At 42.6% G+C, this 14,251-nt stretch overlaps 2 protein-coding genes across 2 annotated transcripts in view; both read left to right on the top strand.

The window, feature by feature from the left end:
• The window catches only part of CUBN (cubilin), a 272,327-nt gene extending 263,970 nt beyond the window's left edge, over positions 1–8,357 (top strand). Inside the window, exons 65-67 of the mRNA XM_005687978.3 lie at positions 1,709–1,874; positions 4,038–4,273; positions 7,903–8,357. Coding sequence (XP_005688035.2) covers positions 1,709–1,874; positions 4,038–4,273; positions 7,903–8,010 — 510 coding nt within the window. The 3' untranslated portion in view covers positions 8,011–8,357. The remainder of the gene's footprint in view (positions 1–1,708; positions 1,875–4,037; positions 4,274–7,902) is intronic.
• Positions 13,611–14,251, top strand: part of RSU1 (Ras suppressor protein 1) — a 200,648-nt gene continuing 200,007 nt past the window's right edge. Inside the window, exons 1-2 of the mRNA XM_005687977.3 lie at positions 13,611–13,776; positions 14,014–14,125. Coding sequence (XP_005688034.1) covers positions 14,017–14,125 — 109 coding nt within the window. The 5' untranslated portion in view covers positions 13,611–13,776; positions 14,014–14,016. The remainder of the gene's footprint in view (positions 13,777–14,013; positions 14,126–14,251) is intronic.

The following is a 14,251-nucleotide window of genomic DNA, read 5'->3' as shown; positions in this document are numbered from 1 at the left end:
CAGCTGCTGTGCCTTAACCCATAGAAATGGGCCTGAAACTTCTGTCGAATAAGCAAAGACGGGAAATGGCAGCTCAGGCGTGCAAAGCCCAACTGTTTCTGGTTTTCAGCGGGAAGATTCTGGCACGGTTTACTGCAGCCTTAGCATTCCATTCATGTTAAAGATGATGAGAATGGAAATTTATCAATGAGGATTCTGAATGTATTATACCTCTCGAAGGCCAAGCTCTCGACCCCATCTGAAATCTGCCTTTGCCTTTAGCAACCCTTTCAGGCTCATCTGCACTCCCAGAGATGCTCTCTGCTCTCCTGTTCCATTCCTCCTGTGCAGAGAGAAATGAAAAGGACGATTCATTGGCATATTCTGTGAGAATGACTATCCTGCTCCTTCTTTTAGAGCATCAGCTTTCTAAAGAGGATCCAGAGGGAAAAGACCCATATCGAGATGAGTAGGGCACCTGGACTTCTGTCTGCTGTCTGTGAACTGGCTGCTCCACCCACAGCAAGGCTACTTTGTATAAACACTTAGCAGAATAATCTAGAAAGGCATTTTTCTCTCCTGCTGGCTACTCTATAGACCTAAAAGGAATCTCTCCAGGGACTCCTGTCGTGGTCTAGTGGTTAGGACAGTTCTTTCACTGCTGAGGCCCAGGTTTGATCCCTGGTCGGGAAACTAAGATCCCGCAAGTCTTGTGGTAAAACAAACAAACAAAAAGCTGGGGTGGGGAATATCTCCTGAGCAACACAACCTGACCAGACCACCTACCACACCTCTGAAAACATTCTGTGACCTAAGACAACCAACAATTAACCGCATGGTAAACTATGGGATTATAAAGGAAACAGAGGCGCTTTCAGGATTTTAAATACAGGTATCAACTCAATAAAGTCAGCATCCATCCAGGAGGGGCTGGATTCAGCCCAGACTCCTGGATCACGTGTCTTCAAAGTGGGGCTGATTGTGAATGTGTAGCGGGACCAGGCTGGAGGGCAGAATTTGATTGAATTCACAGTGTGGGTACCACACTCACACGCCAGCTCGTTTCCTGTTTTCACATGTGTCTACACCATGCAATGATTTTTTTTTTTTAAGAAATCTATTCAGCTTCACAGTGTATTTTTAAAATATATCTAAACAGTCAGAAGTTTTATAGATTGTTTTAATTATGTCCTTCTCCCATATAGAAATTCATTTTGTTTTGACTTTATCACACTTTGTATGTTGTTTTTTCATGGCCCCTTTATAGTCAAGCCATTTTTAAGGAGAGATAAAAGCATAACTGCGGTATGATGAATAGACTACAGCAGAGTTAACTGGGAACAATGCAGCTATTTTTCTCCCTGCATCTTTTTAAAGTTCACTTTAGCTGCATTCTTTGAAGCATCTCCCCAAGAACAAAGATATAACTAGTTTTGTTATACAGCAATCAACTAGTGGGTTATATCAGCAGAAACATACCTCCGTGTTTTAACTGCTGGAGATGAATACATAGTTCTGAATCCAAGTGTAAATAGTTTTTGATTTACAAATTGCGTGTTTCTCTCCTTTGCAAATGAAGGTGCTGTCTGAGTGTAAGTATATATAAAAAGACAAAGTTTTCCTCAAAAAAGTTGTTCAGATAGTCTCATGTCTTAATGTAGAGCAATGATAGACCAGAAAAGAAGGTACTATATGTTTAAGTGTCATCATTAACGCTGCATTTTTAAAGGTCAGAAATGGAAGTGAGAGCAGTTCGCCATTACTGGGCACATACTGTGGGACTCTGCTGCCAAATCCCATTTTCTCCCAGAGTCACGAACTATACCTTCGATTTAAGAGTGATGGTGCAACTTCCGGTCGTGGATATGAAATTATCTGGACCTCTTCACCCTCCGGTAAGACACTGGCACTTTGTCAGGTCAAGTGATGCAGCCGAGAAAAACACAGTGTCTCATAGAAAAGACAGTTAAAGGGACCTCATCTTTCTCCCCAATCTGTGTACTTGATCATTTTCTGTTAAAAATAGAGATTTTTTTAATGATGAAATTATAGATTTTAAAAATTCTACTTGTATTTATTATATCTCTAAAGAATACATATCTACCTATGAGGCGCAGATAAGGTATAAAGATTTTGTAATTTATACATTTTGATTTTGTCATATTTTTAAAAATTTTTGTGCATTTATTTATTTTTGACTGTGCTGTGCTAGCCCTTCCTAAGAGGGCTTTTCTCTAGTCGTGGAGAGCGGAGGCTACTCTTCCTTGCGGTGTGCAGGCTTCACGTTGGGGTGCTTTCGTTTGTTGTGAAGCATGGGCTCTAGGGCGCAGGCTTCAGTAGTTGAATCAGGTGGGCTCCGTAGTTGAAGCTCCTGGGCTCTAGAGCACAGGCTCAGTCACTGTGGTACATGGGCTTAGTTGCTTCAAGGCATGTGGGATTTCCCAGACGAGGGAGTGAACCGGCGTCTCCTACACTGGCAGGCAGATTCTTTACCACTGAGCCACCAGAGAAGCCGAGTTTTGTCATATTTTTAACTTTCGGTTTGATCATCAAGGTGTACTTCTCTGAAAACTAAATAAAAGTTTGCCAAAAAGTTACAAACACATACTTGAGTACATCTATGCAGCTGTGTTCCTTGGAGGCCCTCTCATTCCTGGACAGTCCTGGAGATTAATGGCTCTTACAGGGCAGTAAGCACCTTCCTGCAGTTTGGGTTGGCTGTTTACTGATGAGTGAAGGAAATTTAAGTCATGTCAATACATTCAACTCAAGAAAGGAAGAATATTTTTATGAAATGGCCCCGAGAATATCTAAAAACTTTCAAAATAAGAATGTGGAAATGATTTATTTAAATATGCCGAGTGACTACAAAAGGATTCTGTCAAGACAGTTGTGGATAATTTCTCGCTACCTGCACAAAAGTAAAAGATGATCTCTATGCCCTAATTTTACAGAGAAGGAAGTGAAACACCCAATAGATGAGTTGCCTTAAACGCACAGCCAGACTGTGGCAGAGGCAGGCCCACACCCCCACTGGTCAGAAACCCAGCTCTGTGCTCTTTAATTATGCTCTACAGTTTCTTCCTGCGTATAGCGTATCTGGATGCCCATGCCATCTGGTCTAAATCATGATAGATTTCCTGTGCAAACTGACAAACCGAAAAAATTAACACTGATGCTTAAAAAGCTTTGGCTTTCTCTTTGGGAGGGAAGGAGAGCTACCCTGGCGGTCCGGCAGTTAAGATTTTGTGCTTCCACTGCAGGAGGTGTGGGTTCAGTCCCTGGTCAGGGAACTAAGACCCCCACATGCCACACGACTTGGCCAAAAAGAAAAAAGAAAATAAACTTTGACTTTTTAAGCATATCAGTCTTGGAGCTTTCAGTTCTATGCCTGGTAAAGTCACTTTTTTTTTTAAGTAAAGTAATTACTGCCTCAATGGACATGAGTTTGAGCAAACTCTGGGGGATGGTGAAGGACAGAAAAGCCCGGGGTGTTGCAGTCCATAGGGTCACAGAGAGTCAGACACGACTGAGCTACTGAACAAACAACAAAAATGACAAATTACTGCCAAAACCTAAAATAAAACACCTGTTTCTGTGATCCTGCCCCAGAATTTCCCTTTTAATTTTACTTCACCCACATCATCACCAAGTCACTGCCTTTGAGTCAAAGTACTCGAGATCAATCCAAGCACCTATACCACCAAAGTACCCAAGATTGACTTCACTCTCTCCTGCAGTTACTTTATCAAGATCTTGCTTTTCCCATCGCATTCTCAACTCACTATTTTCAAAAAACAGACCTGGAGGAAGTCGGTCCTAAGTGATGAGCTGCAGGGGAAGGAATATATGGTGGAGGTGGGGATGGAGGGGGCAGGTGGTGATGTAGGAGAAGAATGTAGCCCATGAAGGCACAGGAAAAGGGTTTCTGCCTCCACTTTTCCCGCAAGGAGTCTCAGCACCTTAGGAAAATGTATCGCATTGTCTTAAGTGCACTAAAGCACAGTGGATGGTTTCTGCTTGACTGAATCCAACTTCGTGCCGCTGTTTCCTGGCAGGCTGTGGTGGGACTCTTTATGGAGACAGTGGCTCGGTCACCAGCCCTGGCTATCCGGGCACTTACCCAAACAATACTCACTGTGAATGGGCCATCCTTGCTCCTGCTGGAAGACCAGTCACCGTCAGCTTTTACTTTATCAGCATCGACGATCCCGGAGAATGTGTCCAAAACTACCTCCTGCTCTACGATGGACCTGATGCTAATTCTCCATCCTCCGGGCCCTATTGTGGCGCAGTGAGTAGAACAAGCTTTTGAACAAATCCAATTATCACTTTAAAATAATTAAAGTAGCTTTAAAGGGCATGTTTAAAGGCAGACATGCAATCACAGAGCACAACATACTTTTATTAATACCAACTCAGTTTTCTAACTTTTCTGTTTATTTGGGGAGCACGAGTGCCACCTAGTGGACTTTTCCTTAAATTAATAATGGTGGTAGTGGTGGTTTAGTCTCTATGTCATACCTGACTTTAGCCCACCAGGCTCCTCGGTCCGTGGGATTTGCCAGGCAAGAATACTGGAATGGGTTGCCATTTTCTCCTCTAGGGGATCTTCCCGACCCAGGGATCAAATCCAGGTCTCCTGCATTACAGGCAGATTCTTTACCGACCCAGCCACCGGTATTAACTGTTACCAAACTTGACTGTGCATCAAAATTACGTATGCAGTTATTTAGCATCACAGACTTCCAGTCCCCACTCAGCCCATAGAATCAAAGTTTCCGGGGGAGCACCTGCGGCCTGCTGCTTTGCGGAAGTTCCATGTGTGGTTTAAAGGCACTGTCCAGGGTTGCCCATCCATGTTATTTCTGCATGACTAGAATTACAGTCTTATCTCTGTACCTGCGGGGGATCGGTCCCATGACCCCCCACAGGTACCATATTCTCAGGTGCTCAGAGCCCTGATAAAAACTGGCCTAGTGAGTACAGTCTGTCCCCCGTATCTGCGGATTCTGTATCCACAGGTTCTGTATCTGCTGGATTCTGTGGTTGGGTGAATCTGCGATGTGGAACCTGTCCTTACAGAGGGCTGACTGTATAGAAATGTTGAATGCCTGGCTCCATTCCATTCACTGCGTGCTGAAAATTGTGGGAACTCTTTGAAGAAATTCACAGGAATATTAACAGTTGTCCTGGGGACTGAGAGTTTGTTTTTGTAAATCTCAGATCTCCCCTGAGCCCTCCAGTAGATTCTGATGTTGACTCAGCATTGCTGAATCCCCCCTCGCTGCCGTTTGTTTTATGTGCAAGTGGATGGGTGTTTCCAGAGCTTCCGTGCAACGGACGCATGACTACTGATGAGAAGTTAGCAGTTTCTTACTGTTTCGCTCTTTGCTCATGTATGCTTTCTGATCAAATTAACAGAGAATTGCCTCTGCTGGAAATCTAGAGTTTTTAGAATATAACTTACAGTTTATAAAATTGATTAGTGGTATTATCAAAACTATATATATATATATATAAAAGACTTTTCTAAAACTCTGAGAATTCTCCCATATATTCCTCTAAACACTTTTGGGGAATATATTTCCATACACACACATATTTTATCCTGTTTTGTGGTTTGGTTTTTTTCCACTGACTGATATATCATTAACATCTTAACCATATCATTAGGTAAAGTGGGCTATCATATTTAATCACTGGGTGGTTTTCTATTGCATGGGTGTGGCCTAATTTCTGGAACGAGGCTCCTCTGGTTTATAGAAAACACATCAATCAACTCTCAGGTAGCTCTGTCCCTATACACAGAGCTAATTATTGAGGGAGAAATTTGGGTCACCTGACTAGTGGATACTGTCTTGCAGTTATTTACAGGGACCTACAGAAAAGAGATCCCAGTAAATGAGTCACATGTCAGATTTGGAAGCTAACTAGGCCTTAGACATTTAGTTGAGATTTGTAGGAATTCCCCAGGGGTCTAGTGGTTAGGACTTGGTGCTTTCAGTGCCATGGCCCAGGTTCTGTCCCTGCTGGGAAACTAAGATCCCACAAACTGCACTGTGCATCGAAAAAGAAAGAAAGAAAGAAAGAAAGAAAGAAAGAAACTTGTGAAAATTTCAAACAAAGATTATTTTCACAATATCTTTATGTCTATATGACTTTTTTTGGGGGGGGGGGTTTCAGCGACTTTCAAATATACAATCCCATGTGATCCCTGGACTTTGCAGATAAAAGAAAACTGAGGCACTGAGAGAGAATAGTGCCATTTAAACCAATGTCGCATTAAATTCAAGTCTGTGATTAGATATGTCTCCTTTTCTTAACTATTGATGTTTGTAGTATTTTCCCAGTTTTAAATTTTCTTTAGTAAATTTAGACCTAGTTTCAAGAGTGATTGTTTTATTTTTTAAAGATACCATTGATTTATTTAGTGTGTTAAGCCCAGCAGGGTCAGTGTATTTACAGAAAAACAGTGGGAGTCCCTTCTTGGATAGCTAATCATACAATCATTGGAAAATGTTTTCTTTTATGATAATTGTCATTGCTCACCGGCATCTGACTTACAGAATCTGAACATCTAGACGCATAAAAAAAATGACAGGAAAGTAAGGAGGAGTTTAAATTTTTTTAAAGAGAAAGGAATTTAAAATTTTTGTAATCTGCTCATACTAGTTTGTCAGCACAGAATAGCAAGCCGAAATTTGGGAGCAGGTTGAAATGGAAAGAAAAAGGGTGTGCACACAGCAATTGTACCATTGTTGTATCCCTTGGTATCTCTTTTTAGGAAAAGAATTCCTCTGCTGTGCTCACCTGAATACTTTACTGTCTTGGAAATAAGTCATCTTGTTTTTTGTTTTTGATGACTCTGGGTAGGACTGAGGCAGGGGACCTGAGGGCCCCAGACTGCAGCCTTGACCCTGTGTGATGTGCTTTGCTTCTGTACATGTTACTGACTTATTTCCTACCTCACCTCTCCCACTGGGATGTCAGCTTCATGAGAGCAGGGCTTTTTGCATGTTTGGTTCATTTTTTTTATATCCCTAGAAATGGCAACCCACTGCAGTGTTCTTGCCTGGAGAATCCCAGGGACGGGGGAGCCTGGTGGGCTGCCGTCTATGGGGTTACACAGAGTCGGACACGACTGAAGTGACTTAGCAGCAGTAGCGGTGCTAATAACTGGAGAAGGAAAGAGACCAATCTATCCACTCTTTCCACACACACACATACACACACAGAGATACACATACAGAACTGTTCCCCTTTTTGTGTGTTTAGTTCATTTTTTTTATATCCCTAGTGCTAATAATTGGAGAAGGAAAGAGACCCATCTACCCACTCTTTCTACGCACACAGATACACACACACACAACTGTTCCCCACAAAGGACATGAAAATCATCCCCCAAAGGAAAGTACAGGTGTTGGTGAAGGGAGTAATATACTTTATTCAGATGTTCATTTTAGTTGCAGACATAAGTTGTGTTTCCCATCAGAAAAATGAAAATTTCAATAAGAACTTGAATTGGAAATTGAAAGCTTAGCGACAGTTTTATTGAGATGCAATTCACATACCATAGAAATCATCTACTTAAAGGGTAAAATTCAACAACTTTTAGTCATTTCCCAGAGCCACGAAGCTGTTGTCACTGTGCTTGATTTGTACTCCAGAAGGAAACCCTGTATCCATTAGCAGTCACTCCCCATTGCTCCTTACCCCCCACCCCCAGCAATATTCTTGTGTAAAGTCTCTGCATTAATACTTGGCAAGATCACTTCTAGACACATATGCAGGTTTACTGAAAATTCTAGAAGGCTTCTTTATGTTGTACTTCTTTACTACATCTGACATTTCTGGGAAAATGTTCAAATTTGTGAAATATATAATTTGTTACTTCTCTCTCTTTTTTTTTTTCAATTTTAGGACACTGATATAGCTCCCTTTGTGGCCTCATCACATCGTGTCTTCATAAAATTTCACGCGGAGTATGCGGCCCGACCATCAGCGCTCCGGTTAACCTGGGCCAGCTAGCCCAGTGAGGCCGGGTCTGCCCAGCACCTTGGATTTTCTGCAGGGGCTGGACCCTCCGGCCTCACGCTGGACAGGATACCTGACCCTCTGCCTGTGCCACTGAGAATAATCTGAACTTTTATGTGTTTCATCAAAGTACACGTGGAATCAACATTTGCACTTATTTTTTGAATGTAGAACATAGCTTCTTTAATCTAGTATTTTGATCTGAAAATTTCTAGAATCCCTTAAAGGGTTGGACATGATTATGGCCTGTGTGCTGTACATTTTCAGAAGTTAATTAAATAGAAGTATGGTTTTCTCTGTGAATGTCAAATTGGGGATGATAAACGTTACTGAAATCTCAACAGTAGTGCTGCATGTTCTTTTTAATTCACTGAAATTTGTCTTTCACTGTAGGTCTGTGTAAAACTTCAAGTTGAATAGTTCTGTTTTGACAAAGTTTAGCCTCATTCAGGATAGGAACTCCAGAGCCAAGTTGCCTGAATTTTAGCCTTTCCAGCAACTTCCTTAACTCTCCGGCCCAGTTTCCCTATGTGCCACGGTTGTCTATTTGGAGTTTAACTACACGAGATGTGAAGTTATACCTAGTTAGGCATGCTTTGATCAAGTATTCTGCTATTTTAAATCCAGAGACATTAGGTTAAAAATACAAAGTTAAGTCTTATGAAGAACATGGGACCAAATGAATGAAGACATTATCCAATGTGTTACTTCATCTTCCTCTGCTACTCAAATGCCAGGGGAATGATACCTGCACAGACTACAGAGCCCCCTAAATGAGACAGTCTCACCTTAGCTCTATCATGGGTGGAAACATCAACTTTGTGGATGACTCTATTGGAAAGAATGGTGAACATGATGAAGAGACCATCAAACCCAAGTTCTTGACAAAGCTGGAACAATGGACTGAAACTCTCGAGACGACATTTGATGGGAATAGATACAAGGTTTAGCTTTCTTATCTAAAAATGAATCACAGAGATACAGAATTTGGAGAAAGTTGAACAATAACTTATGAAATAGTAGTTTTACCTGAAAGGAAGATTAGCATATGCAGCTGTCAAACAGTAAGAGATGATCGGATTGGTGATTGCATCATTAGAGGCACGGCGTCTACAAAAGTCATTTTTAAAGAGTTATTTCTAGGAGGCATGTGAGCATATTCAGAAAGTGCATCTACCAAGCAAAGACAGAATAGTCAATCTTAGTATGTAATTTTTAAATGAAAAACAGGAAATAAGAATGTTTTCTCCCATTCTGTAGGCCATAAATGGAATACAACAACAACAACATAAAATGAATGGGCTTGAAGAGTGGGTGAGGGCCAGTCTTACTTGGAAGTAAACGGAGCTCAGGAGTCAGGGGAGCCAGGCTTTCCACCCACCATGTGATCTTTTCTCCTCTTCTTGTCTGTCTCCCTAAAGAACTGGACCTTAGTGGGAAGAACTAAGCATCTGCCTTTTGGTCTTCAAGGTTAAGTTAGCCGTCACTGGACAAAGTCACGCTCATCTGACCTTCAGGGAACTGCCTGGGATAAGTCAGCCAGAGGCCACCACAGGCCTGGGATCTCCTGGCACTTTAAGCACCTGTGAAGAAAACCCCAGGGATGGATGGGCCAATGTTAGTTTGGGGCTGGGTGATGCCCGGGTTACTCCTCTACTTGTCATCATCTCCTAAATATCAACTCTATTTTATTAGTCAATGGAATTTGTTAAAAATCCACCACATTCTCTTCAAGGGAATAGTAACATAGTTAATTTTATTAAGAAAAAGGAGAACTCACATCAGTAGCATTTGCTTTATGCCAGGCACCCTTCTCTCATCACTCATGGAAATCTAAGAGCAATCACCTCCATTCTACAGTTGAGGAAAACGAGGTAGGAATAAGTTTGTAAAGCTTCAGTGATGGAATGGTGATTTTAACCTCAGCAACCACCCAAGAAAGTGCCTCCCATCCAGCCAGAAGGATTAAGTGTGAACGTATTAAGTATGGCAGCCTGACTGTCTTCATAGATCTAGTGATATTATTTAAAAATATGGCCTGAAAAGTTTTTGATGCAATTGCTGTTATTGTAGTGAAAATGTAGAGATTGTACTGAGTCAAAGATAGTGTTAAAGGAAGAAAATGTTTTACTTATTGAGACTTCAAATCACTCCATGGCTACAATTTAATGGGAAAGTTATTGGAAGAAACATGGTATGATAATTTTTGGATATTAATGAGAAATTGGCTTTTCAAATTTTAATTTCATACCTTTATATGTTTCTTTGTAAGTAGTTTATTATAAACACAGTTTAGAGACTACAGAAGGCATTTAAAAATAATTAATGTATTTATTTTTGGCTGTTCTGGGTCTTCGTCGCTTTGTGGACTTTTCTCTAATTGAGGTGGGCGGGGGCTGCTCTTTAGCTGCACCGTGCGGGCTTCTCACTGTGGTGGCTTCTCTTGTTGCGGGGTGCAGGCTCTGTTACAGCGCAGGCTCAATGGCTGCGGCACACGGCTTTCGTTGCTCTGAGACATGTATAATCTCCCCAGACCAGGGACTGAACCCTTGACTCCTGCATTGGCAGGCAGATTCTTTACCACTCAGCCACCAAGGAAGCCCCCACAAAAGGCATTTTCAAAATGAATGATTTATATAGTAATTTACTTGAATTTTACCCATTGTTTTGTAGTCCGGGGTGCTGATACCGAGCAGGAACCTGTGGGGCTTCTGGGCCTTTCTGTGTGTCAGGTGTTTCTTGATTACAGAAAATAGGCTTCAATCAGCCTCCATGACCTTCCCCATGCTCCAAGGAGCAGGTTCAAATAGTTGCTAATTAGGGAAGAGAGGGATGTGGAGACTGTCTCTCTGCCAAGAGACAGTCAAGGAAGTGTCAAGAAACAATAGTGTAGCCCTGGTCCACCAGGTGGGAGAAATCAGCGGTAAGCTGCCCACAAGCACGTGAACCCCAGACTGCTTGGAACCTGAAGGTTGATGACGCTGACTCCCCTCCACCTCACCATCAGCCAATCAGGAGAATGTCCAGGAGCAGATCACACCCTCTTTGAACCATTCCCATTCCTCACTACGCCCTGTAGGTTGGGACAGTTGGATTTTTTTTTTTAATTACTAAATTTATTTGGATTGGAGGATAATTACAATATTGTGGTGGTTTTTGCCATACATTGACATGAATCAGCCATGGGTGCACATGTGGGACACAGTTTTGAGGGCATTAGCCTGCTCTTCTCCCTTCTGCCTGGCAAAAGAGTAAAGCTTTTCTACTTCACCTGAAACTCTGTCTTCAAGAATTAATTTGGTGTTGGGGTACAGAGGCCGGATTCAGCTTCAGTACCTTGGGGAACCAGGCATCCCCCTTGATTGTCCTTGACTGACCCACTCTGGGAGCTCACAGGCAGGGGTAGAGCCTTCCCTCCAAAAGAGAATGAAGCATAGACTGTGTAAGCGTGGTGCACTTAGCAGTGACTCTGCAGGGGCATTTCAGCTCTGATAAATGCTTTTCCTTGCAGGAATAGCAACCTAATTTGCAGGGCCCCTGGTTCAAAAAATGTTAACCATCTCAAGCTGGTGACATCAGAACAAGAAACTAACTGTGGAGCCTATTTAAGCCTGGAGTTTTCTGACACTGTGTACAGTTTGCATATCCAGGAAGCCGATCCTGTTTCCATGTTATAAAAATCTGGAACTTAGAGACACATTTCATTAAGAGTTGTACTGGTGAAAAGTGCAAAGAATGGAAGAAGGTTATAAGGGAGTGAAAACGAATTTCTGGAAAATTGGAAGTGAATGCAAACATGGGGAAGCAGCCTTGTGAAGACCATCTTCTAACCTATGAAGAAATTTAACAAATAGCCCAGGAAAATTAATGATGACCGAAGAGGGAAACAAATACACATCAACAACAGAGGAGGAAGTAGAGCACACCAGCTAGTTAGGAAAATCAGCTCAGGTTTCATGCTGCAATACGAAAGGAAAACCAGGAGTCAGCAGACAGAGGAAAAGTTACAGCAGCTAGAAGGAGAATTAACTAGATACACTAACAAAAAATGGGACATGAGGAAACAATTTAGAAAACAGAAGAAAGGTTTAAAAATTGCTATCCTCAGAGATACTTGAGAAGAGTGTGCATTCATGAAACAAAAGCAGGGCACTATTAAATAAGGAGGGCTTAAGAAGCATATTTCATTAATATCAAAACAACTTTAAAAAATTTAATAGCTTAAAAAAATTAATATCTTTGCAAGATAAAACAGATAAAATCTTCCAGAACGTTAGTTAAAAAGTCTGTGTGTGTGTGTGTAGGGGGGAGTGTTAAATATATGAGGGGGAAAAAAAACCCAGCTACTGAAAACTGGCCCAGGAAGCTGCCATATGAAAAGATTTCCAAGAGTGATGTATCATAGAAAATGGTAGGAAATTTCAAAAGAATTAACTGAAAACAATTTCCAAAGAGGAAGAGAGAAATGAATCATCCTCTGAAAACAACCCAATGAGCACTGAACAGATTAAACAAAAAAAGAGCTTCCATCAGAGAGATTATGGTGATGAATAATAAAAAGATCACAAATGCTTCTCAAGGGAAAAAAATAGCTTCCTGCAAAGATTTAAGGAGACGTTTCTGGGCATCAACATTGAAAGCAGAAGTCACTGGAACTATGCCGTTGAGATTTAAGAGAAACTGATTTTGAACCTAGAATTCCATGAGGGGCGTGGGCAGAAAAAGGACATTTAAAAACATGCAACTACTTAACATTTGTGCCTCTTATACATCCTTTTAGAGAAGGTTACTTGAGAATAGTTACTCAGCAAGGTGACTAGGAGAAATGTCTGTTTAAACGCAGGAACCAAGTTTAAAAAAGTTACAATCTCTCAGCTAGAAAGACAAAGAATCAGTCCAAGTTACAGCAGTGTATTAGTAGGTTCCTAAAGTCTTCAGAAGAATCCATTGTATTTCAAACAGTGGAGAGTAATGAAAAGCTTAAGGTTATAAGAAGAAAAAAACCAAATTCTAGTTTAAAAAACCCCACAAAATTGTTCGAGGAAATCATCATTCAACAGAAAGCAAACTAAGCTATGACATAGCATACGAACACAGGGGTCACGTATTTATCATATGTCTATTCCCTGTCCTGTGACTCAAGGCTCCAGGATGCGACCTGGAGGCCAGGGACACACAGACCATCAGACAATTCTTGCTTTCTGGAGCTCAAAATGTACCGGGAGGTAAAAGTGTGGGGAAAGGATTCAGGGTAGCAACTTCCAGTAAGTTAAAGAAGTAGCACATTGAGAGAATATTGACTTGTCACTTGTCCCTGAGTCAGCCTGAACCCCGGCCCAAACTTCCCTAATTCCGCCCACAGCACTCTGGCTTCCATCTACACATTGAGCCTGCGCACGCGTCGGCTTCTTTCGGATCCGAAGCCTAATCTGGGGGGCGGGGCACTAACCACGGGTGGGGCGGAGTCTCCAGGCCGGACAGCATACATGATTGGCTATCCGCAGGGCACGCATTCTTTTATGGGCGGAGCCTCGCCCTGAGCCACTTCTAGTAAGCAGTTCTCCTAATTAGGGAAGGGCCGGGCGCGGGCGGGGCCTGGAGTTGCTAGCAGTCCGATGTGCGCCTGCGCGGGGTGCCGGGACAGGGCGTGTTCCTCGTCTGGGTGCTCGTTTTCCACCGACTGAGCGCATCTCTCGCTGGCCACCGGAGTGAGCCCTGCAGAAGTCTGTAGTTTCTGTCTGTTAGGTGCAGCCCTCCGCAGTGAGTGTGTGTGTGGTTGCAGTTGTGTTTGCTTCTCTGTCCGCGGCGGGAATAGTGCTGGACCCTCCCCACTTCTCTGTCCCTCGCTCCCCACCCCCATCCTCGTTCCCAGACCCTGCCCGCCGCTGCCCACTTCCCGAGACCTGGGGAAAACTGGAGAGTGCCAGCCAGCGGCTCCCTCATTTCTCTCCCTGCACGCTTCTGGCCGTCGCCCACGTGCTTTGTTGTTTGGTACAGGTCATGTCCAAGTCTCTGAAAAAGTTGGTGGAAGAGAGCCGGGAGAAGAACCAGCCGGAAGTGGACATGAGTGACCGGGGTATCTCTAACATGCTGGACGTCAACGGCCTGTGTAAGTTCTCTGGAGGGCCTTCCTCTCGGAGAGGGTGGGTTTATCAGTCTAACAAGTAACTGTTGGTGGCAGTGCGAGACATTCAGATGGTTTCCACCCCAGCTGGTGCTTGTAAAGGGCACTTGT

Source organism: Capra hircus, chromosome 13, assembly GCF_001704415.2.
Source record: "Capra hircus breed San Clemente chromosome 13, ASM170441v1, whole genome shotgun sequence".
Lineage (NCBI taxonomy): Eukaryota > Metazoa > Chordata > Mammalia > Artiodactyla > Bovidae > Capra > Capra hircus.
The sequence above is the reverse complement of the archived record's forward strand: the minus strand, read 5'-3'. Positions and strand labels throughout refer to the sequence as shown.